Below are 15,832 nucleotides of genomic sequence, written 5' to 3'. Positions count from 1 at the left end.
TCCCGATGCTGCCCCTTCATTTAGGCGGGTTTAGTTGGAGGGTGGTCATTGGGAGGGGGATACGGAAGCGGGGAGTGACTATGGTGGGGTGGGGACCTCGCCCAGAGCCTGAGCCACCACCGTGGTCAGATGCCCACCCAGACCCTCCCCTAGACTTTGTGCTGGTGCGCCCGGAGTTAGCACCTTAAGGGGGGGGGTTATGTCACGTTCCTGACCTGTTTTGTATGTGTTTATTGGTCAGGGCGTGAGTTTTGGGTGGGCAGTTTATGTTTTCTATTTCTATGTTGGGTTTTTGTGTTCGGCCTGGTGTGATTCTCAATCAGAGACAGGTGTGTATCGTTTGTCTCTGAGAGTCATACTAAGGCAGCCAGGGTTTCACTGGTGTTTTGTGGGTGTTTGTTCCTGTGTCAGCGTTTGGGCCACACAGGACTGTTGCAGGTTAGTCACATTTGTTGTTTTGTTAATTTGTAGTGTTTGTTGGTTTGCCATTAAAACATGAATACCTACTACTCCGCATCTTGGTCCGATCCATGCTCCTCCTCGTCTGAGGAGGAGAACGACTACGACAACCTTTACACAGTCCCAAATAAAGTCAGGGTCCTGAGTCAAGGAATCCGTTCCAAACTTGACTGGCGCGTGACAGAAGGGGTCGTGCGGGAGGCGCGTAAATGTATAGTTGCTATGGCAATTCGATTCACATAGCTATGTGAGAAATGGTGGAGAAATAGATAGCTATCTAGCCACTGCAGAAAAAAAACAAATGACAACACAGTTTTCAATGAAACGATCCCAGTCCCAGTCACAAGATGAAGACGTTAAGATTCTCTCACAGTAACGTTATCTTACCCGCCTCTGACTGAGTGCCGGTGAAAAGGGAAAGTTAGCCAGTCTGAAGAAATGCTTTCTCAGACAGAGAAACAAACACAAGGAAATTCCTCGCCGTCCTCACGGTTGATTGAGGTCTCGTGACTAGTAGTTCATATTTTCACCACAGAAATTGGCAAACTGTAATTTAGTTGAGCTAGCAAAGTAAGTAGCAAGTTCAAACTGTTGGTCTCTTCTCCTGAACTCACGTCGGATTGTTGCCTAGCAATGGTCCTTCACCAAAATATACTCCTCTAACATCTCATTCGAAAATTATGGGGATTAAATGGAGTTGGGCCCCGCTTTGCTGCTATAACAGCCTCCACTCTTCTGGGAAGGCTTTCCACTAGATGTTGGAACATTACTGCGAGAGCCACAAGAGCATTAGTGAGGTCGGGCACGTATGTTGGGCGATTAGGCCTGGCTCGCAGTCTGCGTTCCAATTCATCCCAAAGGTGTTCGATGGGGTTGAGATCAGGGCTCTCTGCAGGTCAATCAAGTTCTTCGACACCGATCTCTACAAACCATTTCTGTATGGACCTCAATTTGTGCACCGGGGCATTGTCATGCTGAAACAGGAACGCGCCTTCACTGGAACTAAGGGGCCCGAACCATGAAAAACAGCCCCAGACCATTATTCTCCCTCCACCAAACTTTACAGTTGGCACTATGCATTCGGGCAAGTAGCGTTCTCCTGCCATCCGCCAAACCCAGATTTGTCCGTCGGACTGCCAGATTGTAAAGCGTGATTCATCACTCCAGAGAACGCGTTTCCACTGCTCCAGAGTCCGTTGGCGGCGAGCTTTACACCACTCCAGCCGACACTTTGCATTGCGCATGGTGATCTTATGTTTGTGTGCGGCTGCTCGGCCATGGAAACACATTTCACGAAACTCCCGATGAACAGTTATTGTGCTGAAGTTGCTTCCAGCGGTTTGGAACTCGGAAGTGAGTGTTGCAACCAAGGACAGACAATTTTTACGCACTACACACTTCAGCGGTCCCATTCTGTGAGCTTGTTGTTCCTAGATGTTTCCACTTCACAATAACAGCACTTACAGTTGACCGGGGCAGCTCTAGCAGGGAAGAAAATTGACGAACTGACTTGTTGAAAATGTGTCATCCTATATCGGTGCCACGTTGAAAGTCACTGAGCTCTTCAGTAAGACCATTCTACTGCCAATGTTTGTCGATGGAGATTGCATGCATGTGTGCTTGATTTTACACACCTGTCAGCAACGGGTGTGGCTGAAATAGCCAAATCCACTAATTTGAAGAGGAATCCACTCATTTGAAGAGGAATCCACTCATTTGTAGGGTGTAAGTCCCACATGCAACACAGTCAATACAGTCTGTGCTAAGGGGTTTACATAGCTACGTATGATGTAAAATAAATGGCTCTTTTCTCCTATTTATAGTTAATCCCTGAGATCTCCTCCTTGTCCTGGGTCACTACCACCGTGCCCCTGGTCATGGTGCTGGTGATCACTGCAGTTAAAGACGCCACTGACGACTATGTGAGTTAACTGTCCCGTCTTATTGATTGATTGAGGGATTGAATGAATTATTTAATTAATTTGATGATTCAAAACTGATATACAGATATACAAGAAAAAAAGCATTACAGTTAACTCGTTTGACATTTTAGTCATTTAGTAGACGCTCTTATCCAGAACGACTTACAGGAGCAATTAGGGTTAGGTGCCTTGCTCAATGGCACATCGGTAGATTTTTCACCTAGTCAACTCGGGGGTTCAAACCAGCAACCTTTCAGTGACTGGCCCAATGCTCTTAAACGCTAAGCTACCTGCCACCCATCATCAAAAGGGTTTTTCTTTATTTTTGACTATTTTCTACATTGTAGAATAACAGTGAAGACATCAAAACTATGAAAAAACACATATAGAATCATGCAGTAACCAAAAAAAGTGTTAAACAAATCAAAATATATTTTAGATTTTAGATTCTTCAAATAGCCACCCTTTGCCTTGTTGACAGCTTTGCACACTCTTGGCATTCTCTCAACCAGCTTCACCTGGAATGCTTTCCCAAATCAAATCAAATGTATTTATAAAGCCCTTCTTACATCAGCTGATATCTCAAAGTGCTGTACAGAAACCCAGCCTAAAACCCCAAACAGCAAGCAATGCAGGTGTAGAAGCACGGTGGCTGAAACTCCCTAGAAAGGCCAAAACCTAGGAATATACCTAGAGAAGAACCAGGCTATGAGGGGTGGCCAGTCATCTTCTGGCTGTGCCGGGGGGAGATTATAACAGAACATGGCCAAGATGTTCAAATGTTCATAGATGACCAGTAGGGTCAAATAATAATAATCACAGTGGTTGTCGAGGGTGCAACAGGTCAGCACCTCGGGAGTAAATGTCAGTTGGCTTTTCATAGCCGATCATTCAGTGTATCTCTACCGCTCCTGCTGTCTCTAGAGAGTTGAAAACAGCAGGTCTGGGACAGGTAGCATGTCCGGTGAACAGGTCAGGGTTCCATAGCCGCAGGCAGAACAGTTGAAACTGGAGCAGCAGCACGGCCAGGTGGACTGGTGACAGCAAGGAGTCATCAGGCCATGTAGTCCTGAGGTATGGTCCTAGGGCTCAGGTCCTCCTATAGAGAGAAAGAAAGAAAGAAAGAAAGAGAGATTTAGAGAGAGCATACTTAAATTCACACAGGACACTGGATAAGAGGAGAAATACTCCAGATATAACAGACCCCGACACATAAACTACTGCAGCATAAATACTGGAGGCTGAGACTGGAGGGGTCGGGAGACACTGTGGCCCCATCCGCTGATAACCCCGGACAGGGCCAAACAGGCAGGATATAACCCCACCCACTTTGCCAAAGCACAGCCCCCACACCACTAGAGGGATATCTTCAACCACCAGCTTACCATCCTGAGACAAGGCCGAGTATAGCCCACAAAGATCTCCGCCACGGCACAACCAAAGGGGGGGGGGGGGGGGGCAACCCAGACAGGAAGATCACGTCAGTGACTCAACCCACTCAAGTGACGCACCCCTCCTAGGGACGGCATGGAAGAGCACCAGTAAGCCAGTGACTCAGCCCCTGTAATAGGGTTAGATGCAGAGAATCCCAGTGGAGAGAGGGGAACCGGCCAGGCAGAGACAACAAGGGCGGTTCGTTTCTCCAGTGTCTTTCCGTTCACCTTCACACTCCTGGGCCAGACTGCACTCAATCATAGGACCCACTGAAGAGATGAGTCTTCAATAAAATAGTCTTCCAACAGTCTTGAAGGAGTTCCCACACATGCTGAGCACTTGTTGGCTGCTTTTCCTTCACTCTGTGGTCCAACTCATCCCAAACCATCTCAATTGGGTTGAGGTCGGGTGATTGTGGAGGCCAGGTCATCTGATGCAGCACTCTCCTTCTTGGTCAAATAGCCCTTACACAGTCTGGAGGTGTGTTGGGTCATTGTCCTGTGAAAAACAAATGATAGTCCCACTAAGTGCAAACCAGATGGGATGGCGTATCGCTGCAGAATGTTGTGTTTAACATGCTGGTTAAGTGTGCCTTGAATTCTAAATAAATCACTGACAGTGTCACCATCGGTGCACCCCCACACCATCATACCTCCTCCTCCATGCTTCACGGTGGGAAGCACACGTGCAGAGATCATCCGTTCACCTACTCTGCGTCACAAAGACACAGCGGTTGGAACCAAATATCTCAAATTTGGACTCATCAGACCAAAGGACAGATTTCCACCGGTCTAATGTCCATTGCTCGGGTTTCTTGGCCCAAGCAAGTCTCTTCTTCTAATTGGTGTCCTTTAGTAGTGGTTTCTTTGCAGCAATTCGACCATGAAGGCCTGATTCACGCAGTCTCCTCGGAACAGTTGATGTTGAGATGTCTGTTTCTTGAACTCTGAAGCGTTTATTTGGGCTGCAATTTCTAAAGCTGTTAACTCTAATGAACTTATCCTCTGCAACAGAGGTAACTCTGGGTCTTCCTTTCCTGTGGCGGTCCTCATGAGAGCCAGTATCATAGCGATTGATGGTTTTTGCGACTGCACTTGAAGAAACTTTAAAAGTTCTTGAAATTTTCCGGATTGTCTGACCTTCATGTGATGAAGTAATGATGGACTGTCATTTTGCTTTGCTTATTTGAGCTGTTCTTGCCATAATATGGACTTGGTCTTTTACCAAATAGGGCTATCTTCTGTATCAATCAATCAAGTTTATTTTATATAGCCCTTCGTACATCAGCTAATATCTCGAAGTGCTGTACAGACACCCAGCCTAAAACCCCAAACAGCAAGCAATGCAGGTGTAGAAGCACGGTGGCTAGGAAAAACTCCCTAGAAAGGCCAAAACCTATACCAACCCTACCTTGTCACAACACAACTGACTGGCTCAAACGCATTAAGAAGGAAAGAAATTCCACAAATGAACTTTAACAATACACACCTGTTAATTGACATACATTCCAGGTGACTACCTCATGAAGTTGGTTGAGAGAATGCCAGGAGTGTGCAAAGGTGTCATCAAGGCAAAGGGTGGCTACTTAGAAGAATCCCAAATATAACATGTATTTTGATTTGTTTAACATTTTTTTGGTTACTACATGATTCCATATGTGTTATTTCATAGTTTTGATGTGTTCACCATTATTCTACAATATAGAAAATGGTTAAAAAAATAAAGAAAAACCCTTGAATGAGTAGGTGTGTCTAAACTTTTGACTGGGTACTGTGTGTACAGTACACCCCCGGTTATTAGCAGCTATTAGCAGTGCATGACCATTGTAAAAGATGTCTTCTCAATTTCAGTTCAGGTATAAAAGCGATCAGCAGGTCAACAATCGTCAGTCTCAGGTACTCAGGGGAAAGTAAGTATATCCTCAGTGAACCTTCAATAGGAACTTTTTCATGTGAACATGTTCTACCTCATTGTGGCTTGTGCAAAGAGACAATTATTTTATTTTTTTGTACCTTCAAAAAATTTCACAATGAGATGAAGACATTTCTTTGAATAGGATACATTTCATGCTTTTGTGCTTATAAATCACCGTTACGTCTGTTCTATTGAGAATGACTGTGTATCTGTCTCAGTCTACAGAATGAGAAGTGGATGAATGTACGCGTGGGAGATATCATCAAACTGGAAAACAATCACTTTGTGACAGTGAGTAATTTGCTCTCGATTTCATACTTAGATACTCCCATAAACGCTTGAAATGAATCATCCAATGTTTGTTTTTTTATTAAAATGAGGGTTAATTCCTTTACTGTTGAGTTCTATTGTAAAGCATTGGTGCAGAGATTGGTTTATTCCCTGTGGCCTGCCAGTAAGTCCTCTCCCTCCTCTCCTACAGGCTGACATTCTGCTGCTATCCAGTAGTGAACCATATGGACTGTGTTACATAGAAACGGCTGAGCTAGACGGGTAAGACACTGCATCTATTTCTATAGTATTTTCTTCTACGAGGCTTTAGAAACGGAATATCATTTTTAAGGGGGGGGGGGGGGGCTGTTTGCCAAGGAGGGCTATCAGTGTCACAGTGTGTCTGCAGTGGTTTCTACACTCTGAGTAAAGCATTATCAGGAAATAAGGTGGTTTAGGATTTGGCCCAGTTTATCTTCGTTGTTCTGTTAACTGCTTTGTTTGACACGGAGTCAACTGTAGTTTACTACATGAATGAGTCACCCTCTGTTTTCTCTCTCACCACTGACCACTATCTACCCCTGTTTAAATGTTTCACTTGCATATTGCACTTTGTTTTAGGATACTTTTCCATTGGTGTTTCCATCACCCCTCCACCCCTCAACCCAAAATACATATTTTTTTTGTGTGTGCTTTTTTTGGGGCAGAGAGAGAATTGTAGTTTAATAGCTAATTTCATGCTGTTTTACACACATTTTGCCATGAGACTTAAAAGACATTGTTGCTGTTTTAAAGCTCAGGGATTCTTGAAAAACGATCAACTTTTTATCCTCAAATATTTGTCTTAACAAAAGTGAAATATATATTTTGATCGACCAAAATATCAGCCATCACACCATGTAAAGGAACAAACTCCTAATTATTATTATTTTCTTCATAAAATACAACTAGTCAGACACCATCAAATCAAATTGTATTTGTCACATGCGCCAAATACAACAGGTGTAGTAGATCTGACAGTGAAATGCTTACTGACAAGCCCTTAACCAACAATGCAGTTTTAAGATAATACCTAAAAAAAAAAAGTAAGAGATAAGAATAACAAATAATTAAAGAGCAGCAGTAAATAACAATAGCGGGGCTATATACACCGTGCTTCTACACCTGCATTGCTTGCTGTTTGGGGTTTTAGGCTGGGGGTTTCTGTACAGCACTTCGAGATATTAGCTGATGTACGAAGGGCTATATAAAATAAACTGGATTTGATAAAGGGGGTAAATAACAATAGTGGGGATATATAAAGGGGGTACCGGTACAAAGTCAATAAAAAAAGAAATATATATTTCACCTTTATTTAACCAGGTAGGTTAGTTGAGAAGAGGTTCTCATTTACAACTGCGACCTGGCCAAGATAAAGCAAAGCAGTGCGACACAAACAACACAGAGTTACACATGGAATAAACAAACATACAGTCAATAACACAATAGAAAAAAAGTATATATACAGTGTGTGCAAATGAGGTAAGATAAGGGAGGTAAGGCAATAAATAGGCCATAATGGCGAAATAATTACAATTTGCGGGGGCACCGGTGTCGAGGTAATTGAGGCAATATGTACATGTCGGTAGAGTTATTAAAATTACTATGCATAGATTAGGTGAAGGTGAAGCTGGTTGAGAGAATGCCAAGAGTGTGCAAAGCTGTCATCAAGGCAAAGGGTGGCTATTTGAAGAATCTAAAATCTAAAATATATTTTCATTTGTTTAAACCTGTCTGGGTCTGGGGTTCCGCTAGCGGAACTCCTCCCACATTCCACTGAAAAGGCAGAGCGCGAAATTCAAAAAAAAAATATTTTTTCAATATTTAACTTTCACACATTAACAAGTCCAATACAGCTAATGAAAGATACAGATCGTGTGAATCCAGCCAACATGTCCGATTTTTAAAATGTTTTACAGGGAAGACACAATATGTAAATCTATTAGCTAATCACCTTAGCAAAAGACACCATTTTTTCTTTGTCCACCAACACCACTAGCTATCACCAATTTGGCCAAATAAAGATATTGATAGCCACTAACCAAGAAAAAACCTCATCAGATGACAGTCTGATAACATATTTATGGTATAGGATAGGTTTTGTTAGAAAAATGTGCATATTTCAGGTATAAATCATAGTTTACAATTGCACCCACCGTCACAACTCGACTAGAATAAATACAGAGAGCAAGGTGTATTACCTAATTACTAATCATAAAACATTTCTTAAAAATACACAGCGTACACTAATTGAGACACAGATCCTGTGAATACAGACAATATTTCAGATTTTCTAAGTGTCTTACAGCAAAAACACAATAAATCGTTATATTAGCATAGCACATGTGCAAACATTACCCCAGCATTGATTCACAGCAAAAAGAGCGATAGCATTATCACCACCAAAATGTATAAATTTTTTCACTAACCTTCTCATAATTCTTCAGATGACACTCCTGTAACATCATATTACAACATACATAGAGAGTTTGTTCGAAAATGTGGATATTTAGCCACCAAAATCGTGGTTATACAATGAGAAAAGTAGCCAAGCTGGTCAGAAAATGTCGGACGCCATATTAGACAGTGATCTAGTCTTATACATAAATACTCATAAACTTGACAAAAAAATACAGGGTGGACAGCGATTGATAGACAATTTAGTTCTTAATGCAATCGCTGAATTACATTTTGTAAATTATCCTTACTTTTCAATACATGTTGCGCCAAACGAAGCTACACCAAACAAAATGGCGGCATAAGCGTTTAACATTTTTCGACAGAAACACGATTTATCATCATAAATAGTTCTTACTATGAGCTGTTCTTCCATCAGAATCTTGGGCAATGAATCCTTTCTCCGGTCTAATCGTCTTTTGGTCGAAAGATGTCCTCTAGTCCCGTCGAAATCGCCACTAACGTTCACCATGCACGTGCCCAGCTCCTCAAAGTGCATCACACAGAAATGCCATAAAATCGCCCTAAACGGATATAAATTGCTATAAAACGGTTCAAATGAACTACCTTATGATGTTTTTAACTCCTATAACGAGTAAAAACATGACCGGAGAAATATTACTGGCTAAACAACAGCTTGGAAGGAGGCAAGTCCAACGTGCATCGTGCGTAAGGGGCAGAGACGAAAAGAAAGCTACTTCCGGTCATTGGTGTTTTATACAGGCCCTGATTGCGCAATCGACTCCATTCAAAGCGTCACCCCTTACTGACATCTAGAGGAAGACGTAGGCAGTGTTGTATCCTCATAGCATTTACAGGGACTTTACAACTGACTTGGGAACAGGGGCCAAGATTTCTGAAATCTCACTCCATGTCAGGGAAAGTGCTGTAGAATGAGTTCTGTTTCACTCAGAGACATAATTCCAACAGTTATAGAAACTAGAGAGTGTTTTCTATCCAATAATAATAATAATATGCATATTGTAGGAGCAAGAATTGAGTAGGAAGCCGTTTAAAAAGGACACGTTTTCCAGAAAAAGTGACAACAGCACCCCCTGTCCTCATCTTATTAACACTTTTTTGGATTCTACATGATTTCCATATTTTAAATTCATTTTGAATTCAGGCTGTAACACAACAAAATGTGGAATAAGTAAATGGGCATGAATACTTTCTGAAGGCACTGTATGTTGCAGAACCGTGATTACAATATTTTGTGTATATTCAGAATATTGACCAAAAAAAGACATCTTAAAAGGGTAAGCCATCAGTGACGGAGTTGACAACAGACACTCAAAACAGACACAAGTTAAATACGAACGTTTGTAAAATATTGAAAATGTTTCATTTGAAAATCCCCAATAATCCCCAACTCTGACAGAGTTGACGTTATAAAAAAAACTGACAGAGGTGATGTTTTACGTAGTTGACAAAAATAGAATTTTTATTTTTCATTTAAGTGGTATACACAGTAGCAATAGATGTCCCGACTTTCAAGAATCTCTGAGCTAATTTCCTGCTATTCTACACATTTTGCCATGAGGCTGACTGAAACTGTTGTAGTTTTAAAGCTAATTTCCTGCTTTTCTACACATTTTGCAATGAGGCTGAGTAAAAATGTTGTAATTTTAAAGCTAATTTCCTGTCATTTAAAAACACTTTTTTTTGTGGCTTATGACATGTGGTACTTCCTCAAGTGGTACTTCCTTGTACTTCAACATTGTTGGTAGCTAACAGTGCCCATACAGTGCTTGTTTTATTGAATCCTAAAGAAACAAACAAACAAGTAATTCATAAGTTATTACTGTCTAATACCATTTTACATTTACTTTCTGAGCAAATACATGGTTAACTTATTCTTGTACTGTACAATAAAATCCACAATGTTTCTGCATAGGGAGACCAATCTGAAGGTTCGCCAGGCTTTGACTGTGACCTCGGACTTGGGAGCAGACATAGCAAAGCTGGCTGACTTCAATGGTACAGTATAACAATTTATACTGCATTCTGTGTGTATTAATAACGAGACCTCTGTAGTCTATATAACGTTACCGTGGCTCTATTTTCCTGGTATTTGACCTTGGATTGTCTGGTTGTTGCTATGACGAACTCAGGGGTAATTTTCTCTGATACTTGAGGGTCTATTTGGAGGCTGTTTTGAGGTAAGTGGAACGGCTGTTTCCAGGGTTCAGCACATTGTTTTGTTTTCCTGTGTAATTACTATGGAATTACTGATCTGGAGACAGAGCTGGTCTCAGTAACTCGTGTAAATGAAGGTGAAGTGTTTCAGTGTATGTTGTGTTTGTCAGGGAACATTTTGTGTTTACATCGTAGATTTACATATATTTGAGTTGTCTTTAGGTCTGTTCGGGTTCATACTATACGCCTGTGGACATATGTGTGCAATTATGTAGCTTTTTCCCTTTTTATGTCGTTTTTCTGTTTGTTTTTTGCAACGTAGGAGGCCCAGATTCATATCCCTGTTGGGGTTGTGTTGACACTGACAATACAATACAATATAATACAACATAAAGCACATAGCTAATGCAGCACATAGAAGACAGAGAAACAGACAAGAGTCAACACCTTGCTGCCTGACTGGCTTCCTGTTGTGAACGTGAACAGCATAGAAATAGAATAACTAGAACGGGAAATTCCAATTCAAGTCAAAATTCTGTTATGTTTTTTTTTTTTTTTTTTACCCATTCTGGCAATTATACTTTTATGGTAGACATCTTGATGCTGCCTGCTGTGCTGACTGCCTGGCTTCCTGTTGGTGAATCTGTGTCAAATGTTTTCCTACTCAGGAGAAGTTATCTGTGAGCCTCCCAACAACAAGCTGGACAAGTTCACAGGTACTCTGTACTGGAGAGATAACAAGTACCCTCTGGATAACGAAAAGATGTTGCTGAGAGGCTGTGTGCTCCGGAACACGGACTGGTGCTTCGGAATGGTCGTCTTCGCTGGTATGAAATGAACAGTTTGGATGTACGGCATTCACATTATGAAGTCATCCGTTATCAGTCAAAATTCTGATGACTTCCTAATATGGACGCCGTGTTATTGCTGTTTCGTTGTCAGGGATTTCACCATGTCTGGCTGGCTACCTGTGTACATCTCATTAGATCTCCCTCTAACGAGAGAGTATTCAGGAGTCACCTGGGTACATCTCATTAGATCTCCCTCTAACGAGAGAGTATTCAGGAGTCACCTGGGTACATCTCATTAGATCTCCCTCTAACGAGAGAGTATTCAGGAGTCACCTGGGTACATCTCATTAGATCTCCCTCTAACGAGAGAGTATTCAGGAGTCACCTGCGTACATCTCATTAGATCTCCCTCTAACGAGAGAGTATTCAGGAGTCACCTGGGTACATCTCATTAGATCTCCCTCTAACTAGAGAGTATTCAGGAGTCACCTGGGTACATCTCATTAGATCTCCCTCTAACGAGAGAGTATTCAGGAGTCACCTGGGTACATCTCATTAGATCTCCCTCTAACGAGAGAGTATTCAGGAGTCTCATTTGTAATCAAATGAAAAAACCTAATGTAGTACAGGGTTGTTGTATGTTCATGTTTACATTTAGTGTATCTCTGTCACTTCACGTGTTTAAGATTTAACACCCATCTGACCCACATGTACTGACCCGGAACGTTCAGATCGTTCATATAGCTAGCAGCTTCTCTCCTCGTTGTTGTCGTCCTCTACGCGATGTCTGATCTCTTTTACTCCGCTAGGGCTGCAAACCAAACTGATGCAGAACTGTGGGAGGACTAAATTCAAAAGGACCAGCATTGATAAACTGATGAACACTTTAGTTTTATGGGTGAGCACTTTTTTTCCCCCCCACACATCGTCTGAAGTGCTCAAATAAAAAAAAAGAAAGAACAAAAAGTCCATGTTGCAACTGGCTCAACATATCAATGTACCTCGTTGCCTAGTCTGTCTGTCTCTCTCTCTCTGTGTCTGTCTGTCTGTCTGTCTGATTATCTGTCTGTCTGTCTGCCTTCGTGTCTGTCTCTGTCTGTCTGTCTGTCTGTCTGTCTGTCTGTCTCTTTCTCTCTCTCTCTCGCTCTCTCTCTCTGTGTCTGTCTGTTTGTCTGATCATCTGTCTGTCTGTCTGTCTGTCTGTCTGTCTGTCTGTCTGTCTGTCTGTCTGTCTGTCTGTCTGTCTGTCTGTCTGTCTGTCTGTGTCTGTCTGTCTGTCTGTCTGTCTGTCTCCCTAACCTTCTGTTGTCTGTCTGCCTGTCTCTGAAAAAAGGTTAAATAAATAAAGGTTAAATAAAATAAATAAATAAAACGTGAAGATCTAACTGTTTATGAAATGGTGCTAGTACTGAATACCAACTTGCTGATCTCTACTGCCAGATATTTGGCTTCCTAGTCTGCATGGGTGTGATCCTGGCTATTGGCAACACCATCTGGGAGCAGAAGGTTGGGAGGAGCTTCAGTGTCTATCTCCTGTGGCATGAACCAATCAGAAACAACAATGTGGTGTTCTCTGGGTTCCTCACCTTCTGGTCTTACATCATCATCCTCAACACAATGGTGCCCATCTCTCTCTACGTCAGGTGGGTTTGTCTGTCTGTCTGTCTGATCATCTGTCTGCCTTTGTGTCTGTCTGCCTTTGTGTCTGTCTGCCTTTGTGTCTGTCTGCCTTTGTGTCTGTCTGCCTGCCTGTCTGTCTGTCTGTCTGTCTGTCTGTCTGTCTGTCTGTCTGTCTGTCTGCGTCCGTCCGTCCGTCCGTCCGTCTGTCCGTCTGCCTCTCTGTCTGTCTGTCTGCCTGGTCTTACATCATCATTCTCAACACACTTGTACTCACCTCTAGATCAGGTACAGAACCAGCAACAGTGGAGATAATTTAATTATTATAGCAATTTTTACTTAAAGCTAGTTACTTAGCTAGCTACTAGCGACTTAGTTGCTCCATCCATTTTTTGACTTATAAATTGATGACACATACACCCATTGATTGTTGAAGAATAGAACTTATAAATGCCTCAACTGTCGTACCACATCAGAACCCAACATAGAAGTCTGTTTGACCCCAATGTTTGTAAACAACGCCAACGTAAACAAACACTGTAGAGCCTCATAACATGGTTCAACTATAATGGTTGTATGAATTTGACAGTGGTTACATTTGTCCAGGCCGATCCGTCAGCTTTTTACCCAAACAGAGGTGGGGTGGCCGCTTTGTTATTGTTTCAACTAAAGATTCTAGCTTGAACAGAGTTCGATTTAACTCAACTCTTAACGTAACTACCTCTTAACGTAACTACCTCTTAACGTAACTACCTCTTAACGTAACTACCTCTTAACGTAACTACCTCTTATCTTAACTCAGCTCTTAGCTTAACTACCTCTTAGCTTAACTACCTCTTAGCTTAACTACCTCTTAGCTTAACTACCTCTTAGCTTAACTACCTCTTAGCTTAACTACCTCTTAGCTTAACTACCTCTTAGCTTAACTCACCTCTTAGCTTAACTCACCTCTTAGCTTAACTCACCTCTTAGCTTAACTCACCTCTTAGCTTAACTCACCTCTTAGCTTAACTCACCTCTTAGCTTAACTCAATTCTTAGTTTAACTCACCTCTTAGCTTAACTACCTCTTAGCTTAACTACCTCTTAGCTAACTCAGCTCTTAGCTTAACTACCTCTTAGCTTAACTACCTCTTAGCTTAACTTACCTCTTAGCTTAACTTACCTCTTAGCTTAACTTACCTCTTAGCTTAACTACCTCTTAGCTTAACTACCTCTTAGCTTAACTACCTCTTAGCTTAACTACCGCTTGGCTTAACTCACCTCTTAGCTTAACTACCTCTTAGCTTAACTACCTCTTAGCTTAACTACCTCTTAGCTTAACTACCTCTTAGCTTAACTACCTCTTAGCTTAACTACCTCTTAGCTTAACTCAACTCTTAGCTTAACTCACCTCTTAGCTTAACTACCTCTTAGCTTAACTCACCTCTTAGCTTAACTTACCTTGTATTCCTCTGTCTAAGTGTGGAGGTTATTCGTCTGGGCCACAGTTACTTTATTAACTGGGACAGGAAGATGTATTACATCCAGAAGGACACTCCAGCTGAGGCCAGAACCACCACGCTCAATGAGGAGCTGGGCCAGGTGGGTGAATGAACGGATGGAGGAATTAAATCATTATTTAATGTATACATTTCTAGATGAACGTTATATATGAACGGATTAATGAAGTTGCTTCAGCCAAGTATACGAACAATCTGTCGTTGGTCCCTGTTGACAGGTGGAGTTTATCTTCTCAGACAAGACAGGAACTCTCACACAGAACATCATGGTCTTCAACAAATGCTCCATCAACGGGAAGAGCTACGGTACGATGCACATTTTGCGTTTGGTTTCCTGTGTACTGTGGTTCCTCTCAAGGTTTCTTCATTCTAGGGAGTTGTTACTTGTCCCTGTGCTTCTGCAATTTGATTGACTGATTATGTGTTCTCTCTTGTGTTCCCTTCAGGTGATGTTTATGATGAATTCGGCCATAAAGTGGAAATTACAGAGGTATGAATAAGGAACTGGATAACACAGATATAACTACACTATGGACAGTACAAGTTTATATATTGCAGTAATACAATAGTGAAGTTAAACCATAAGTTAGTACCTGTGTTCTGGTCCATCTCCCTCCAGAGAACGGCCTGTGTAGATTTCTCCTTCAACCCTCTGAGTGACAGGAAGTTTAAGTTTCACGACAGTAGCCTGGTGGAGGCCATCAAGATGGAGGAGCCATCCGTGCAGGAGTTCTTCAGACTGCTGGCTCTGTGTCATACTGTCATGCCTGAGGAGAAGAATGAAGGTAATGTATCGATAATAAATAGGACAGGCATTGTATAGATAAGAAATAGGACAGGTATTGTATAGATAAGAAATAGGACAGGTCATGTATAGATAATAAATAGGACAGGTAATGCATAGATAATAAATAGGACAGGTAATGTATAGATAATACATAGTATGGGTAATGTATAGGTAATAAATATTACGAGTAATGTATAGATAATAAGTATGACAGTTAATGTATAGATAATAAGCAGGACAGGTAATGCATAGATAATAAATAGGACAGGTAATGTATAGATAGTAAATAGGACAGGTCATATATAGATAATAAGCAGAACAGGTAATGTATAGATAATAAATAGGACAGGTCATGTATAGGTAAGAAATAGGACAGGTCATGTATAGATAATAAGCAGAACAGGTAATGTATAGATAATAAATAGGACAGGTCATGTATAGGTAAGAAATAGGACAGGTGATGTATAGATAAATTATAGGAAAGGTAATGTATAGATAATAA

The 15,832-nt window shown here is 41.5% G+C and overlaps 1 protein-coding gene across 2 annotated transcripts in view; it reads left to right on the top strand.

The window, feature by feature from the left end:
- Positions 1-15,832, top strand: part of atp8b4 (ATPase phospholipid transporting 8B4) — a 54,163-nt gene that overhangs the window by 16,831 nt on the left and 21,500 nt on the right. For both annotated transcript variants that reach the window (XM_055933115.1, XM_055933116.1), the window contains 12 exons: positions 2,283-2,381; positions 5,666-5,724; positions 5,948-6,020; positions 6,211-6,281; positions 10,393-10,475; positions 11,303-11,461; positions 12,235-12,323; positions 12,866-13,068; positions 14,505-14,625; positions 14,762-14,849; positions 14,990-15,033; positions 15,163-15,328. In XM_055933115.1, coding sequence (XP_055789090.1) covers positions 2,283-2,381; positions 5,666-5,724; positions 5,948-6,020; positions 6,211-6,281; positions 10,393-10,475; positions 11,303-11,461; positions 12,235-12,323; positions 12,866-13,068; positions 14,505-14,625; positions 14,762-14,849; positions 14,990-15,033; positions 15,163-15,328 — 1,255 coding nt within the window. The remainder of the gene's footprint in view (positions 1-2,282; positions 2,382-5,665; positions 5,725-5,947; positions 6,021-6,210; positions 6,282-10,392; positions 10,476-11,302; positions 11,462-12,234; positions 12,324-12,865; positions 13,069-14,504; positions 14,626-14,761; positions 14,850-14,989; positions 15,034-15,162; positions 15,329-15,832) is intronic.

The sequence above is a fragment of the Salvelinus fontinalis genome, chromosome 9 (genome assembly GCF_029448725.1).
Source record: "Salvelinus fontinalis isolate EN_2023a chromosome 9, ASM2944872v1, whole genome shotgun sequence".
Lineage (NCBI taxonomy): Eukaryota > Metazoa > Chordata > Actinopteri > Salmoniformes > Salmonidae > Salvelinus > Salvelinus fontinalis.
The sequence above is the reverse complement of the archived record's forward strand: the minus strand, read 5'-3'. Positions and strand labels throughout refer to the sequence as shown.